At 37.1% G+C, this 17,693-nt stretch overlaps 1 protein-coding gene across 21 annotated transcripts in view; it reads left to right on the forward strand.

The window, feature by feature from the left end:
• Positions 1-17,693, forward strand: part of DLG2 (discs large MAGUK scaffold protein 2) — a 984,477-nt gene that overhangs the window by 382,070 nt on the left and 584,714 nt on the right. For 17 of the 21 annotated variants that reach the window (XM_040055800.2, XM_040055802.2, XM_040055798.1 and 14 more), the window contains one exon: positions 2,383-2,463. The exons of the other annotated variants lie outside the window; for them this stretch is intronic. In XM_040055800.2, the coding sequence (XP_039911734.1) occupies positions 2,383-2,463 (81 nt within the window). The remainder of the gene's footprint in view (positions 1-2,382; positions 2,464-17,693) is intronic. 21 annotated transcript variants of the gene reach the window in all.

The following is a 17,693-nucleotide window of genomic DNA, read 5'->3' on the forward strand; positions in this document are numbered from 1 at the left end:
CCTGCAGGATGTGGAAAGGACTGGAGACTTTCAATGTTTCAGCACCCTAGCAGTTAAAGGTTTTTTCATAGCAGCAAATTTGGAGTGATTTCCCTGGTTTCTCTCTCAGCTGGAAACAACTGATCACTATCCCTGTGTAATATCCTGCTTTCAGTCTTCCCTGGGTTGTGAGGTTCCTCTTCTGTAGATTTTCTTTGCCTTTTTCAGTATTTATCTCAAAACAAAGTGCCCCAAAATGATACAGTTCTGCTGGTGTCCCATCATCAATGATTACAGCACAACAGTCATAACCTTTGTCCTTGTATGCAGCAATTCTTCATCTCTTGAATGAAGGCAATTTTGCAGCAGAACCTCACTCTTGGATCCTCCTTAGCTAATGATCTCAGCAGAGATGTTCCTTTCTCTGTATTTTTGATTTTGATATTTCCTCTGTCAGGGATGTGCTTACTGCTTGGTGTGCATTTCTTCTATCTGTACTACATATTTCTTCTCAAATGTCTCTAGAACCAAATACATGTACACAGGAGCTTGCTCTGGTCGAAGTGCATCAGGTCCAGTGGACTTGTCCATACAATGCCTTGTGGTTGTTCCTGGTGGGCTTGGTGCTGATAAGGAATCCATAGCCACCCACTACACTGTTAAAGAAGTTACTCTAGGTTTTTTAATGTAAAAGTCCTCTCAGTGTAAGCTCAACTGAATATTCAGACTTCCATTCATTCCACTTCACTGAAGTGGGAATGCACCTTCCAGGGTGTCTCAGGGAATTTCAGCCTGAAGACATTCTGAGTATTTTCCCATGTCTCAAAGAACTCTGCTCCTAGCTGACACAGCTAAATGCCTGCAGATCGACAGCATCAATATAAGCCTCAATTCTTAAAAATATTGTTGTATGACAGCATTAATCTTTTTAAGCAGAGCCAGAAGTCCCTTTTCCTTAGACTGTATACTGGAAGTATTTCACCCTGAGCTTTTTGACTATTATTGGCCATTCTTAATACCAACAGAGTTTTGAGACTTCCCTGAATGACTTGGCCTAGCGGTTTTATACTTGATGTGTTTTATGCTTGATGTTAAAAAAGACTTAATCTTGCAAGTGAGAGTGAAAAATTGTTACTTTTTATGTAAAAAAATAGTGGGTTTATACCCAAAAGGGGTTTACAAGAAGGCTGGAGAAGGACATTTTACAAGTGCATGTAGTGACAGAACAAGGGGGAATGTCTTCATAGTGTCTGAGGGCAGGTTTAGATTGGATATTAGGAAGAAATTCTTTCCTGTGAGAGTGGTGACGCATGGGCACAGGTTGCCCAGGGAAGCTGTGGATGCCCCGTTCCTGAAACTGTTCAGGTCCAGGTTGGAGGGGCCTTTGAGGAACCTGGTCTAGTGGAAGGTGTCCCTGACCATGGCAGGGAGTCGTGGAAGTAGGCAATCTTTATTTCCTTTCACACCTAAAATGATCTATCATTTTTATTATTTTAAAAAATTGCATTCTTTATTAAAATAGAAAAAAAAAGTTTCTAAAGTAACCCAGTAAAAGGTGATGATCAGCATTACATAAGCATGATAGTGAATTTTGTAAAAATGCTTTTTAGTCCCTTGTGTATTAAATATGGTGTAAAAATGCTGTAGGATGCATAGCTACAGATATGGTAGTTTTGCTATCAACAAAACCCGAGAACCTTGCCTTATGTTTCTCCTTACGGGCAGGGCTCTTCCATACTGTTGTTGTTGGTTAAGAACTCGTGTTTTCTACAATAGCATTGACTCATGCCTATGTGGGAGACCGAATTCATTATAGATTTTCTGTTTCAGAAAAAAATGGAAACCTGACATTCATTAAAAGCAAATATATAACCTCCTACTGTTAAACTTCATAAATTCAGAGTGATAATTAGAGTGGGTTTTAAAATTTAGAAGCAACAGGGTTGTTTCTAATTTTAGCTAGATAGAGGTGGACTGTCAAGAGAATGTTTATTTATTTCTTACAGCCTTCTTGCTTCATTTGCTAATAGTTACTTGAGATTGGTAGATGTTGCATACTAAAAATAAACCTAAATACAGTAGTACAGTGTTAATTATTGTAAAATATACATAACTTGCTTCTTCCTTCAGTGATAAATAACTAGTCCATAGATATTAATAATCAAAATTATACACTCATGTTTTTAACACTATATAATATAATGCCAAATAATTACTTTTTTTAAAGCCTTTGGGCAATTCAGCGTGTATTAACCAATTTACAGCTTCAAGGGAATAAATGAGCCCACTCACCCAAAAAATCAACCTGGGAAGCAAACCCACACAACTAAGCACCATATGCAAAGACAATGAAAAATCTGAGTTTGGAACGTGTCCTGAGTAGATGTCTCTATGTACTTCCAGAAAGGCCAAGAGGAAGAAAATCCCACAGGTAGAGGCCTTCAGCTGGGACCTTTTCCTGAAATGGAATGGACTAATACACAGGTGAGAGTAGTGAAGTTGGCTGTGAGAAGTAAGTGAGGAAAGCAAATAGTTTCTGAATTACTGCTTCATCGTTTTGCCAGTTTTTCTCCACCAATGCTTCCCTGCACCCAAATGGGCTCATTTCAAGTTATATATATATATATTTGCGCAAATGTTTCAGTTATTTCCAAGATGCTGTGGCGTGTAAGAAGCCTCAGTTACACACTGATGAAACTGAAAACGGTTTGAGCTATTAGGACGACAATGTGGCTTGAGTTGACTTTTGACATTTGAGGATATGGCAGGATATTGCCATGGTAGTCAAAGGAGAGACCTGTCCTGATCACAGTTCTTCCAACCTGATTTGGATGGCTTCTTTAGATGGAAGGGGAATCATGCCCTGGAAATGATTTTGTCTCTCCATTGTCTAGACATCTTTATGGTCAAATAACTTAGGTGTAAATGTCTCGACTTTGGTATTTCAAGCAGTAAGGAAAATTTCATCTTTGTCTTCTTGAAATTTCTTTTTATTGCCTGTTGGTCTGGCAGAGGCACAATGAGTCCCTGAGATGTAACAAGCGGGACCAAACCGGAATATAGGACAGGAAGACTAAGCATGTTTATGGACACAGAGAGCCTCACAGAAAAAAGCATTGATGAAGTTTGATTTGGCTTTATGTGGTTTGTTTTGGGGGTTTGTTTGTTTGTTTTTAAATCAAAGAACTTTCCCAAGAGAGGCATTGTCATTGAAACCAGCAGTACAAAAAGCCCCTCCAAATCAAACAAAAGTGCAAGTGATGCTCTTGCACCAGAATACACAGTTTAGTTTATGTTGCATTTGTGTGCTCAGTTTTCAGTGTATGACCTTCTGCCATTATGATAATAGATGTGTGAGAAACTTGATATTCTGGCTGTTTGCCAGCTGGGTCCTTTGCAGTCTCAGGAGGAAAAGAAGGCAGACTAAGATATGAAGATAATGCACACTAATGGGATATTTCTGGTAAAAGTAGTCTAAAGTGATATATTGTTGATGTCCAAATTGCTACCTTTTGTTATCCAGTGTTAACAAGACTCTGGGATAAATAGGAAGGATGAAGATTCTGAGTGATCTTGCACAGCTCTCTGCCAGCTGGACATCAATTTATAATGGTTTAGGATGTCTAAGTAATTTTCCTTAATGTAAGGGCCAAAAAAATGTAGTGATTAAGGTGGCAACCTAGGATGAATTCAGTGGCAAGCATAATGGACAAGAACTCTTATAGTATATATCTGGTCACTCCATTTCTCCCTCCTAAGATTTCTAGAAAAGTTTAACAAAGCTTATTTCTTGGTTTATTTTGTTTGTGAATTAACTAATTTGCGCTGCTTTTTTGTAACGCCAAAACCAAGAAATGATGCCAGTCAATCACTGTTTAATTAATCATGTCATTTAGTCATGCAGAGATGAACAAAACTTCTGATATCTCTTCAATACTGAGTGGCACACAGTAGGAGGGAAGTGCTGTTTGCTCCCTAGCAAGCCCATATGGTGGTAGGAGATCCAGTGTCCCTACTGTACAAACAGCACTGAATCTTTCAAAGCATGTTAAACAACATCTGCCAGTGATAAAATAAGTAAAGCAGAAGGATCATTACTTGGTAACTTTCACCTAAGAGCCTTAAAACAAGGAGGCTGAAAAGATCTGCTGGAGATTCTTTAAAATTCTGGAATGTGAGTGTCATGCTATCATTATTATTATTATTATTATTATTATTATTATTATTATTATTATTATTATTATTATTACTAATAATGCTGCAGAGCAGGTTAGTTCTATTTCAGCCCTGGAAAAAAGCATTGGAAAGATTAAGGAGAATTTAGGTAAAAAAGCAAGCATAAGAACAAATTAGCGGTAGGAAGAAATTAATGACAGTCAACGTAGTTTTAAAGAAAAGCAATTATTGCTTGATAAACTTCTTTCCAGAATGTGAATTTGCTTGTTGAATGGTCTTAGGTGTTGTTTAGGCTTTTGTAAGGCATTTCATTTAATTATTTCACCTGGTAAAAAATAAATAACAGTATATTTTATCGAAATAGTATTCCTTGAAGATTGACATCTCAAAACATTAGTCAATGAGAAATGACCCTTACACAGAAATTTTAAGGGATCATAGAATCATAAAATAGAATCATAGAATGGCCTGGGTTGGAAGACCTTAGAGATGATCTAGTTCCAGCCTCCCTGCCATGGCCAGGGACACCTTCCACTAGACCAGGTTGCTCAGAGCCCCATCCAACTTGGCTTTGAACATTTCCAGGGATGGAGCATCCACAGCTTCTCTGGGCAACCTGAGTCAGTGCCTCACCTCCCTCACAGGAAAGAATTTCTTCCTAATATCCAATCTCAGCCTGCTCTCTTTCAGTTTGAAGTCATTCCCTGTTGTCCTGTCACTGTCCTGTCCTGTCACTCTTTTAAATAGTCTCTCTCCACAGTCTTCCACAGTTCAGAATTGGGTGTGGGCAACATATTTCAACATTTTCACAAATCCTTTGGATGACAGCATGAATTCTTGGATGTTAGAATTTGAAAATAATGCAAAGATTGAAAGAGTAGGAAAAAAGAGGAGGACATAGTAATCATGTAGTGCAATCCAGTTACAGCCAGAAAGGAACCGTGGCTGCCTTACATACACATGGGGACCCCTACAGCTGATATAAGTGATACTAGGAATGTTCCAGAGGAAAGAACAGACAGCTCAGTGGAGCTTGTATTTTTAACTTGAATGTAAAATCTTCACTAAAAATTAAGTGTAAGGAGGTGGTTTTATTGGTATGTGCAACCCTGAAACCGTGGAAGAAAGTATTGTACCAGGTTTTGGCATCTGTAATTTATAAAGGTAATAAATAAATATCAAAAGAAAGAAGAGAGACTAGAGTGGAGAAAAATTCTCCCAGAGAGAGACATGACTTAATGACAGCATATTTCTGTGGCATGTCTGGGAAAAACAGGATTCTTCAAAGTAGCAGAGCGGAGCAGATTGTGTACCAGAGTAAGAGTAAACCAAGGCTGGGCAGGTGTTTTTAAAAGTGAGAACAGAGAACCATCAAGGAAAGCAGTAGATCTCAGTCCTGATATATCTCCAGGATTAGGCACTTTCCTGAAATAGATGTGCACGCTTGTGTTTAAGACAAGCAGTTATTGTCAGTGTTACATATGGCAGTATATTAGATCCCAATGGATCCAGTGGTGCTTTGTGCCTTAAACTCCACATCTTTGAGGTGCCTTTGAAGTGCTGAGTCAGAAAAAACTTCTGCACAAGAAGGTGAGGTTAGATGGTATTGTGGAGGGAGATTCAGCTCATAGAACTAATGTTTTTTATCACCTTCTTCCCCAGTCAGTAGTTCTGTGTGGAGGATAAATTTTGAATTCTTCTAGATCATGAACTTCTGATTTAATTTTCCTTCACTCATTTTTAACTTGGAGTTGCAAAATTTTCATTGAAACAGCAGGTTTTGCTTGAGAGGGTTTGATGTTTTGCAGTGCTGTCTGTCTGCCATCTACAGCACAGTCATATTTTGTGTAACTGGTTGGAGATTGGGTGATCTTTAAAATTAAGTTCTAGACATATGATATGTTTTTTCAAGTCATCTTGGGCAGCTTGCTTCATTCTCTTTCCCTTTGCTCCCTACCTGTAAAAGGGTAATAGCATTTTCCTTTCTTTTACGAAGGACTTTGAGAAACATTGTAGTGGCTGAAGGGTTGTTAGACCTTTTCTTTCTGTTTGACATAGAACGAATCCATTGTTGTGCCACCATTACACATATTCTCAGAGCAGTGAATGATATGTTCTCATCTGATAACACTCTAAAACAGTTGGAGGTAAAGAGACCCCCAGCCTGGAAATCCAGAGGTACACTAATCAACCCCTAGAGAAAGTATATTTAAAATGAGTTTGGTTTTGATTTTCCCCCTATACGTACACCCATTATATCATGTCTTTTCAAGCTTCCTGCTTTGACATGCATCTAAAATAAATTATTTTCACTTATTTCCACCTTACTTACCTTATACCATTGTCTGGAAAAAAGTGACTGTCCTGTGCAGGTAGGCAAGGATGAAAGGGTCCATTGCTCAATTGTGAAGCCTTCCAAAAAGCATTGGTTTTTGCTTAATTCTTCAGCGAAGTCTGCCTTGGTCTTAATGTCTAAAAGAAATTCAGTGTCTCAATAATGAGAGGTCTAAAACTCTGGTGAAATCGTGTTGAGAACTGTTGAGGAAAGGGTGCATCTGTTGTCTCCTGTTTTACACTAAAGTTGGAAACCCTTTCAAGCTTGATGATTCCTTTTTCTTTCTGGATTTCCTTAAACCCTTCAGCAGTGGAATTACAGTCCTTAACACTGGCATTGAGATGTTATGGCTAATCAGAAGTTGGAAGTCTTTGCATAATCTTAACATTTCACCAGGGAAGAGGAAACTGAGCTCCTGTACCCGTTACTGGAGTCTGAAAATTCAAATAAGCACATATGCAACATTTGAGTCTTAAAACCTAGTTTTATTAAAAAGGAATTTCTCTGATGTACAAATCTACTTCTTTTGTACTCTACTGAGGGACATATTTATTAACTAACATAGCTATTTAGCTTTTTCCACCGCTAAGTTTCCAGAAATGAGTCTTTGCTCTTGCCTATATACCCCTATAGAATTTTTTCTCTGTGAAGAATTTTTTTGAGCTGAAAGTACTGCATGCGCATCAGGAAGTCTTAATTTGGCCTGCAGTACGTTTTCATTATTTGGTATTACTTATGAGTAGCAGAAGAGATAGAGGTGCACTTTATAAATTTGTTTTCACTTTGTTTATTGTGTCACTTGATGTTCCCTTGTGGTCTCTCATGAACCTTGTTAGATACTGCTCAGGCAGTCCAGCTTATCGACGCTATGTAGTTGCCCTTTCAGTCTCACAAGCTGAGAAGCATTTGCCTCACCTCCCATTCAAGTAAATAATAAAACTTCCAAAGACTTAATTGCATCCAAGTTATTGCTCAATATTTCCACATGAACAAACATAAAGGTCAGCAACACTTGAGAGGCTTTATTGCAAAGATCTTTCTTCTGGCTTGAATTCCGCTGAAAATTGTCTTTGTTGTTAAGAAACAGGAATTTATTGATCTTAAAAAAGGACATTACCTGTGGACAATTCTTTAAAAGTGAATGTTCTTAACTTTTGGGTGGCTTCTCTTGACAGTAATTTTTGATATAGAATTAGAGAAAGTAATTAATATTAGTAATTAGGTAAAATATCTGTAGTAACCCTGCAAACACATTTAGTTGAAGTGATTTGTTTCTATATTCCACTTTCCCACATAGAAGAGTGTTCACTATAGCTTCAAAACTGAATCTGAGGATTTAAAACAGTCTTATATCTCCTTTGCCATCAGCATTAAAGGTAAGCTGCTGGTTTTGATCATCAGTTAAGTAAATCTCACATGCTTTCCTGCAAAGGTCTAGTACTAATATTCAGATTAGATAAAAGAAAACTGAATGTACAGATAGTAATTCTGCTCCACAAAGCTGAGGAAAGTACTGGTAACATCGGTATTCCGTTTTGCTTGCCTATATTATATAGGGTAAAGTGAGTGCTGGAGTTTGAAATGAGTTTTCAAACAAGTTATTCTTGCCTTTTTTCACTTCTGCGATGTAATGCAGCAATGCATTAATTTACAGCAACAAGATGATTTGGGGATAAGTGTTACGGAGGCAGTGAAGAGTTTGTTCTGCTTTTAATTGATGCTGTGACCTACATTGTTCCCCAAGGCAGCACAGACATTTTTTCAGAAAAGTCTCCTGTTAATTATAATTGTACTCTGTGGTGCTGGGTCAGTTGTCATTTCCATTACATAAATTTTAAAAACTAGGAGGGGGACAAGAGGAGTGGTTGGGTCAGGTTTTTTAGCTCACATTTGGTAAAGCTTTGTTCACTCGTCTATAACTGTTTCCTGAAGCGAGGATGGATTCAGTCTAACAGTCCCTTCTGTGCAAACCCCTGCAGATTCTGAGGGCTCCAAGAGGTACCTGCATAGCTGTGCAGCTGCTGAAAACACTTCCAGCCTTCTTGGAAAACAAAGCCTAAAGTGCTGAATATTTGTGTCAACCTAAATTCCCATTGCCTCCTTTAGAGCCAATATGTAGTCCTGACCATCGGCTAACCCTGGTTTCTAGAGTAAACCTTAACCTCACTGCACTGCTGAATACACTCCGTATTTCCTTCAAGAGGCAACCACATCCGTAGAGACCATCATGGGGTTCCTTTAACACCTGCCTCACAGAAACGGAAATATTTATTGGTAACTTGGATGAGAGATGGTGTAAAGAAGTCAGCCATTTTAAATGGAATGGAAATTTATTTCTTATCTCTAGACAGCATTTCCTTTCTTTTGTAGGCACGCCCATGGGGTCAGCTTGCAATATCAGACTTTTCACTTTCCTGAGAGGTTTTTTGGTTGTTGCTGTTGTTTTCCCCCTCATAGTGTTTATCTCTTTATATTACTTTTTTTTAATGTAGATTTTCACTAGATGGGGCTAAAGCCCTCTTGCCTCCATTACAACTTTTTTACTTGAAACATTTGGGATATTGTGATTATTTAGCTACATATAGTTGCTGTCTACAACTGCTGGAAAACAGGTTGTGTCAAGGTGGGGGTTGGCCTCTTCTTCCAGGCAATTAGTGATACGACAAGGGAAAATGCCCTCAAGTTGTTCCCAGGGGAAGTTCAGAGGGTATCAGAAAAATTTTATTTACTGAAAGCATGGATAAGCACTGGAACAGGATGCCCAGGGATGTGGTATTGTCACCATGCCCGGAAGAGTTCAAAAAATGAGTTGACATGAGATTTTGCTATATGGTTCAGTGGGCTGGGTGGTATTCAGCTGAAGGTTGAACTTGATGATCTTGGAGGTCTTTTCCAACCTTAATGATTCCAAGGTTCTAAAGTAAACTTAAGTGGAATATCATGAGAGCTACAAGTGCTTCCAGCCCTGAAATACTTACCCAGGATGTCTGAAGCTAGAGACTCAAAAATCAGCAATATTTATAATCTTGCAAGTTATTAGGAAATTTTGAAATTATTTTATGAAGTCATCATTTCACAGCAGTAAAGTGTCAAGAAACTCAGATTCAGAAAAATTCAGGAGCCTGAAGTCATAGTATGAATTTACAACCTTTTCAGTTATTTTCAAAAATTTGCATCTAAGGGTAGTTTTCCATAAGAAACATGCTTCTTCTGGAGACATCGTCCTGATTAAATACATTAAAATGCTATTATTTATTAAAGTTAGAAAGTTGCAATATCCCTGATCATTGAGAATGATTGATGTAATTCTTTTAGCTCTGAGTGTAAATTCAGAAACTAGTCATAATTCAACTTGTAGCTTAAGATAAAATAGTTATTGCCATGGTATAATCTTTCTGAAAAAAAAGGCATGTTCTATCTTAATATGTACTGCTAGTACCTTTAAATTGATGATTGCTGCCTCAGTCAACTGTCCTACCTAATTTTTTCATGTATTCATTCTCCAGTTAAGGGATCAACATTATTTTTCTCTTCACAGAAAGAGAAAAATTTATACTGCTTCACAGTATAAATCTTCACCCATTCAGAAAAGCACAAGGAAATTGTGAAACAATGGCTGTGTAAGCAGTCTATTAAATGTTATTAGAAATACATGCTCTTTCTGTAGTGAACTCAAAGTCTCCTGATTGTTTATATAAAAAGTTTATAGGAGGTTTACAGCTACAAAGGGGATATTTTTGGTATTGTTTGAAAAAAAATTTCCCAGGGTAGAAGTGATCATGATAAGATGATATCTTTATAGTATAGTTGTGTTTCAAGGATCCTCATATAAAAGAGTACTCTTTAATTTCTTTGTGCAATAGAAATGTAGAGCTTACTGTAATGTCAAGTGTCTATGTCTCTAAGAAGAAAATATTTGGTTGAAAAAATTATCTCAGTGTTGGAATCCAGTTAAAAGCATATTTTTATTCAGATCCTTTATTCAGTAAAGTACTGAAAAGATATATAGGAATTAGTCAGTAACTTGGAGGATTTTAGAGAACAAAAAGAAACAATTAAGAGTAAACTGATTAACTCACCTGGGAGTGAGGTTTTATTGTGGGAGAAGTTTTTCTACAATGTCTTTTGCACTCACTTCTCAAGAACAAAAAAGCAGTACTTTTTCACTTGTTTACAAAACACATTGTAACTGATTAAATTGCAAATGAAGAATGGCTGAGTTTAGTTTAATCCATAGTTAGAGCCTGCAGAAATTTCAGACATCAAGACGTTGAATTCCATAAAGCCTAGACAATTAAGAGACCTTTCCATGTTCAGCATCTCATTATGAGACAAGCATGCACTTTATGCCAACTCTAATAAATAAAAATAACATCTGTTCTAATTGCAACAGAGAGTACCCAGAGAATTGATAAAATTATACTTTTGCTATGATTTCGTTTTCTACAAGGCACAGTATATTGTTGAGAGATAGAATATGCAGTTACTTTACTACATAAGCCTTTAGTGCTATTGGAGATTTTAATTATCATTGAATGAGTTGGCTTAGATCTTTACAAACACACATATAATTGCAATGTATTCTACTTATCTAAGAAGAGTTATATCTCACTTTGGCCATAGGAATTTTAAAATTAAGGGGGCGTTTTTTGACAAATAAACCTTTTTTCAGTTAAATGTATAAGCTTTGCAATTGCAAGAAAAATACAGCTCATGCTTAGTGTCTATCCTATAATCCAAGGGTTTCTGCCTCTTCTAGTGACTTCTGAAGGCCTCTGTCCCTTTAGAAATATGCAGTTTAACCCATAATACTACGTTTCCAATAACCAGATTCTTACATTTTGCTTAGAAGTGCTGTGAAAAGAACTGTGATTTTCTTGCTTTAATTGGCATTAAGCTTAAACACCACAGAACTTCTGGATTTAAATTTTTCGAAGTTCCTTTTGAAAATTTTCTAAAATAATAAGGACCTAAAATTATTTCTAAAATAATATGGGCCCTGAGACATCTGCTTCAGCTTTGAAGTTCTAGTTTGAGAATGAGTTGGGCAATAGGGCACACTTCCAGCTCACTTCTAACAGTTTGTATTCTATAGGTCTGTGAGTCTGTGACTTTGACATTTATTAGTGATTGATTTTGAAGAGTGCAATTATATACTAAGGACTGAACACTGTAGGCTCCAAACTTTAAAATCTCACTCTCTATTCCCTAGACAGACCTTGGTCACTCTAAATGTTTAATTCAGCTTTTCTTTCCTGTGTTTCATTTTGACTCCTACTGTGCCAGGCTACTTTTTCTAGTAACTTGAAATACTTGAACACTTTACTTTCACTTTGCCTTCTCTTCCCCTGATCTTGACGAATCCCTGTTGGCATAATCACACTACAAATTTTTATATCATATACTGATGTCAGTGATGGTGCAGCTTTCAGATATTATGTTTGCAGTGAAGTGCAGGAATTGGAGTAAATGTGAGTGGCATATCTTTTCTGAACATAACCTGCATTTAGAATTCAGATAAATACATTATTTTGTGAAATTTAAAGTCAAACTTGTAAAAGAAGAAAAATTAAAAATCTATTTTTCAAGCCATTAGGGAACTTTTCATAACCAGTGTTAACAAAGTGCAAACAATCAACTCCTTCTTACTGATATTTTTTTCCCCTACTATCTTTCTATCTGTTGTGAAAATTGGGAACTATTGTGTAAGGCAGCAGTGTCATTGGAACACAGAATGAAAAGACAGACCCTCTCCCAAACAGTTTAATTAAGTAAAGGAGAAAGTAAAAATAGATTAAGTAGGACAAAAGAGGTACTAAAACATATTAAGAAAGCACAAACTGCTGATCATTTTTAATGGAATCACAGAATCATAGAATGGTTTGGGTTGGAAGGGACATTAAAGATCACCTAATTCTAACCCCGCTGCCATGGGCAGGGACACTTTCCACAAGGCCAATGTGCTGAAAGTCCCATACAGCCTGGCCTCGAACACTTCTTGGGATGCTGTAATAACGTCTCTTTTAAAATTAATTACTACTCTAAAGACAGATCATACAGGAGCAGCTTAGTAGGATGTTTTGCTGTCATAATTAAAGTGCCACTCCTGGCAACCTGCTGCCAGAACTGGGTCTTTATTTTGGGAAATATCTGAGCCCTTTTAACATGCTGAAAATGAGTCAGTGTTCACTTAGAGAAGGCGTACATACTGAATGTGGCCAAAGGACAATTTCACATGACCATAGAGTACCAGATGCTTTGGGACAAAGGGGATAAAAAGTTCTTCCCTGATGAGCCTAAAGTATTTTTTAACACTGCTTTTACCTCTGCAAAAATACTTTCTGGGGAAAGAAAAGTTTTTCCTCTGTTGTGTTCCCACATTAGGCCAGGGGTGGTGCAACAGCCTGGAAGGGGGTTAGCTAAATTTGTTCTAGGTTCTCTTACTTCTGGTCATAACTAATTTTAAAAATCTTCTGTAGATGTTTTAATGGGGCTTTCACAAGGCCATTCCAAGAAGTAATGGCGAAAAAAACTAGGTCCATAATAAATTTTTGAATACAACTCACTGGTCCTTGGTGTAATTTGGAGATGGTTGCAGTCTTTTATGAGCAGGTAGAAATTTTGCCTATGCTTACAACTCTTCAAACAACCAGGTGACTTCAGGAACTCTAAGATATTTTTTAAATGTTTTGAGGATTTACTGTTTCTTGCCCTACTTCTCGGTAATTCAGTAGTTTAAATTAGGTGATTGCTGAGCAAATGCTAAAGTTGTTCTATGAATGTCAGCACTTGTCTCTAGCTGCTGGGAAAGAGGTAGCTTTTGAATGAGTAATTGATCTCCAAGAGGGAAACCTTAGTTTTCTTAGTTTATCCTACTAATAGCACTGATGACTTTTCTTTCCAGGTCTGTGTATCTGTTTGGAAAGATAACTCGGGGTGAGAAAGTGTCAGTAGGCATATTGGAGAAGAGATTGATTAAAAAAATAGAGGAATGTGTGAAAAGGGTCTACAGAAAGGCACTGTGTGTATAAAAGATTCTGAGCAACGTGAAAAAAATGTGGGAAGGAAGGAAAAGAAAGAAGTAAAATGTGTCCATAAATTGCCTATGGAAAAAGAGTTTGCTGAGTAAAGGGTATTATAATGTCAACTGGTTGAAGTTCCTTTCCTCTTGGTTTTTTAATTATGTGTTGACTGTGTTTCATGGAGATGCAACAATATTTACAGCAAGACAAAGACTGAACTACTTCTAAATCCAGAGAGCAGCTTTTATTGTTTAACACGGGAAAAGCTGGAGAGGTGGAGTGAAGTTTTTTTCTGTTTTGAAGCAGATGACACCAGCAAATTCACAGATTTGAAAAGTCAAGGATTATACTGTCCAGTCAAGGAATATTCTGTGTTATAATATTATCTATCAGGTATCTAAAGACACATGATTTTATGTGACAGCAGTATGTGAAAACTTACAGTATCTGTGCACCTGTGGTGGCACTTGAGAGCCGCAAAATCAGCACAAGTTATTATTAAAAAGACAGCAAAAATAAAACCTATAGTTACATCAAGCTATTGTGCATAAAAACACAGTGCTGTCTCATTTATAGGAATTAGTTGGGTGGTATGATGCAAAGGGCCACCACAAGCTGCAGCAAAATATACATTTCATCCTGGCTTAATGTTTATGTTAGTAGACAGACAGAAGTTCTCTATGGCCTAGAGTGGTGTCTGTTATGTAACTTGTCCTTCCTATATCTTTATAGATGTAACTCATTATTTGTTAATATTATTTGATTTTTTTCATGTAAAGAATTGTTCAAGCTAAAAAGTAGGCTTTGTGAGTGCGGTCTCAGCATTTTCATGCAAAGGCAACTGTTTCTGATAAGTGAGTACATGGGGCATTTTTATTTTTTCTGTTCTGTGAGTTTTCAAACCTTCTAAAACAGATTGCTTCCTAACTGTAAGTATGGCCAGGCATCTGATATTCTGGTTAAATAACCCAATGAGTTCATGATTCAAGTGCCTGTCTGTGGTTCTTCAGTATCAGTGTACCAAAGAACTCAAAACTGATCTAATTCCAATTTCTAGAGATACATGAGAACTCATGTCCTTGACATCTACTTTTTTTCTTTTAAGTGAGTCTGGTTTTAGTGCACGGGCTATGGCCATGTAAAGAAACAAGTTATTGCAATACTTTCTAAATAGCTACAAATAGATATTTTAACATTTCAAAGTTAATTCTAAGAGAGAATAGCTTGAAGCTCTATCATGGAGCATTTGGTCGGTAAACAAATATTTAAAGTAAGATACACCTTTGGCAATAGTGTTCCATATTACAATGCCCTGCAGGCATTTGGAGGAAGTTAAGAGGTGTCACATATATAAAACCAGGATTTATTGTATTTTATATTATTGAGCAGCCATAATATTTTATATGATGGATTATTGCATGTTAAAAATAAGAAATGTGTGTTTATAGCAGTATAATATATTCACAAAGCAGCTAAATTATTTCCTCAGAATAATTTGATGGACTGTTTATTTTTGCCTTCTCTTTTTTTGAATTGTTCACATGAGTCCTGAGATAACCCAGTTACAAGTTAGTTGACAGTTCTTAGGAGTGGAGAGGAATATGCATCCTCACAGGCTTGCAGAGCATTGTTCAAAGACACTCTTAAATTAGGCTGGCTTTCTGCTCAGCATGTAGAGACTGGCTGTTCTAAAAGATAATTCATTATATAACCTTATATTTGTAGAGGACTTGCGTAGTTCAGCCTAATTCCTCCGATGGGAGAGGGCAAATCTGGGGGTTGCTCCTCTGCTGTCTTTACTTGAGACAGTAACTTGATGAAATGAGAAGTAATGCAGAATAATCCAGAGCTTTTTACTGGTGAACTTTCTTTTTAAAAACCAAATCAAACCAAATCAAAAGAAAAGTATGTTTGACAGTAGGTTAGCTGTGACCTGAACTTTATCCAGTTATCAATTTTGTGCAGCTGACAAACTGGATGACTAAAGCCTTGATCTTACTCAAACCTAGCTGCTATAAATCATCTAATCTGATGCCTGAAGCATTTGTCTTGAGTCTGTGATATATCCTTATTACAAGCTTATATTGCAGAAATTTTCTACTGCACTTCATTTACAGAGCTGAGAATCTGAAATCAAATGTAGAGCAGGATTGCAATGGAAAAGATGGGAAAAGAGGTGTCTGTATGGATTATTAAAACTGCGTGTCTTAGGCTAAACAAAGCTTAGATTCCACTTGCAGGTGAAAGAGAAAATGGTTGTTTGCTTTCTTGAAAGATGGTGAACTAAATGTAGCTGTTGACCAACACTTCTAACCACAGTGAAACCAGACTTTCTGTGAATCTTGGAACACAAAGTGACATTGTGTGTGCACAAACCATCTGTTTATGGTGGCTGAGTACCATAAATATGCACGGTGCTGGATGTTCCTAATATGCCAAGGCTCTTTAGATCCAATAGCATAACCCAGCATGTCATTCAGAGGAAGTAGGTTCAGAAGTAACACGTGAAAGAAATGGGTCAACTTCCTAAAAAAGACATGGATTTTCTATTAGTTTGTCTCCGTGGTTTTGTATTTCTTAGATTATTTTTTCAGGGAGGGAATTTTGGATGATTTTCTTACCAGAGTGAGAAATGTGAGAGACAAAGCTAAGAGAGGGTTACCTATTATGAAAACCTCTTTGTAGCAGTCAAAATGAGAAGAGTGTGCCACAATTCTCTTGCAACTCATCATGATGAAAAGCAGAGTTTAAGGCTTTGGACAAGTGGTGTCTCAGAGTCTTACAAGGGAATTAATTTTTAATCTAATATAATTTTATGAACTTTTGGCTTTAAATTCAGATTTACCAGGTGGCAAATGTCTTTTTAGATGTAGGAATATCCCACAGATTAAAGGAATATTTTTATTGGTCCTTAGGTATTTGATGTGGAGGAAGTATAAATAGCTTTGTGGAGTAGGCACAAATTTTATAGTGTGCGCTAAACTAGGTTCAGTGGAGTGCTGCTGAATACTGCAGCTTTGCTAGTTTAGCTGTAACCTGTTCACTTAAAATTAGTCCCTGCTGTCATAAAGCTTAAGATTTTCATGCATGCTACATAGGGAGAGATAAAGACCTTCCACATGCTGGCTAATTCTAGTCTTGTCATTTGTTTCCATCTTGTATTAACATTCTGACACGGATTGTTCCAAAAAGTCAGTAAAGAGTCAAACTGCGCTGACATTGGTATTTCCTTAGTTATCGCCACACCTCTATTTCGGTACAGAATGCCTTATTAGTCCTTAGAAAGGATGTTTTGTTTTCAAAAAGAGTATTCAGAGGAATGTTGGCGCATTAAATATCCCATTCCCATCAGCCTTTTGGAGGAAACTCTGTTCCGGAGCCAGAGATGAGGGCTGTGCCATGTATAGCAGCACAGCTTTGTTACAGGGCTGCACTGGCACTGAGCTAAGACAGCCAGCGCTCCTCCCACACCACTAACCAGGACAGACTGACTCTGCACAGCTTTTCTTTGCCCATTCATGCATCTCGTTCCAGTAGTGGCCATACAGCAGGATTCTTGAGTTATTTTAACACTGCTGATGTTCAGAAACTGTGTATAGAAACTGTTTCTGTAAAGAAACTGTGCATTTCACTCTGGAGAGGTGATCAAGCAGACCTGTGTGAGAGCATGTGGTGAAAGCAAAGAGGTTAAAAAGAAATTAATGATAATTCTGGCATCAAATGATACACAGAGAAGGAATCAGAGTAAGCCTTTTCTGGCACTCCAAAGCATACTGATAAAAGTGTCTGCTAATGAAAATTGCTCTAATAATTTGAAATGCATGCATATCAGATGCACATATCCCATGCACTTAAATACTTTAACTAAATGGAACTTCAACTGGAAATTCTAATTAACGCCTTGTTAAACATGTTACATTTTCAACCAGAAGCACACTATTTATTCTGTTCCATTGCTCCACTCCTGGACAATATTTGATATTTTCATCTTCCTCATAGATCATGCTTTAGATTTTGATGAAAATATCTTCCTAGATTAAGTATGTTGGTTGCCCATCTCCTTATTTTTCTTGAGAGCAGGCTGTTTCTCATTTAATTGGAGTTGGGAATTGCTGAATTTGTATGGTTTCAAATACCATAATTAAAATAACAACAAACATTGATTATGACAGACTTATGAC

Source organism: Hirundo rustica, chromosome 2 (genome assembly GCF_015227805.2).
Source record: "Hirundo rustica isolate bHirRus1 chromosome 2, bHirRus1.pri.v3, whole genome shotgun sequence".
Taxonomy (NCBI): domain Eukaryota; kingdom Metazoa; phylum Chordata; class Aves; order Passeriformes; family Hirundinidae; genus Hirundo; species Hirundo rustica.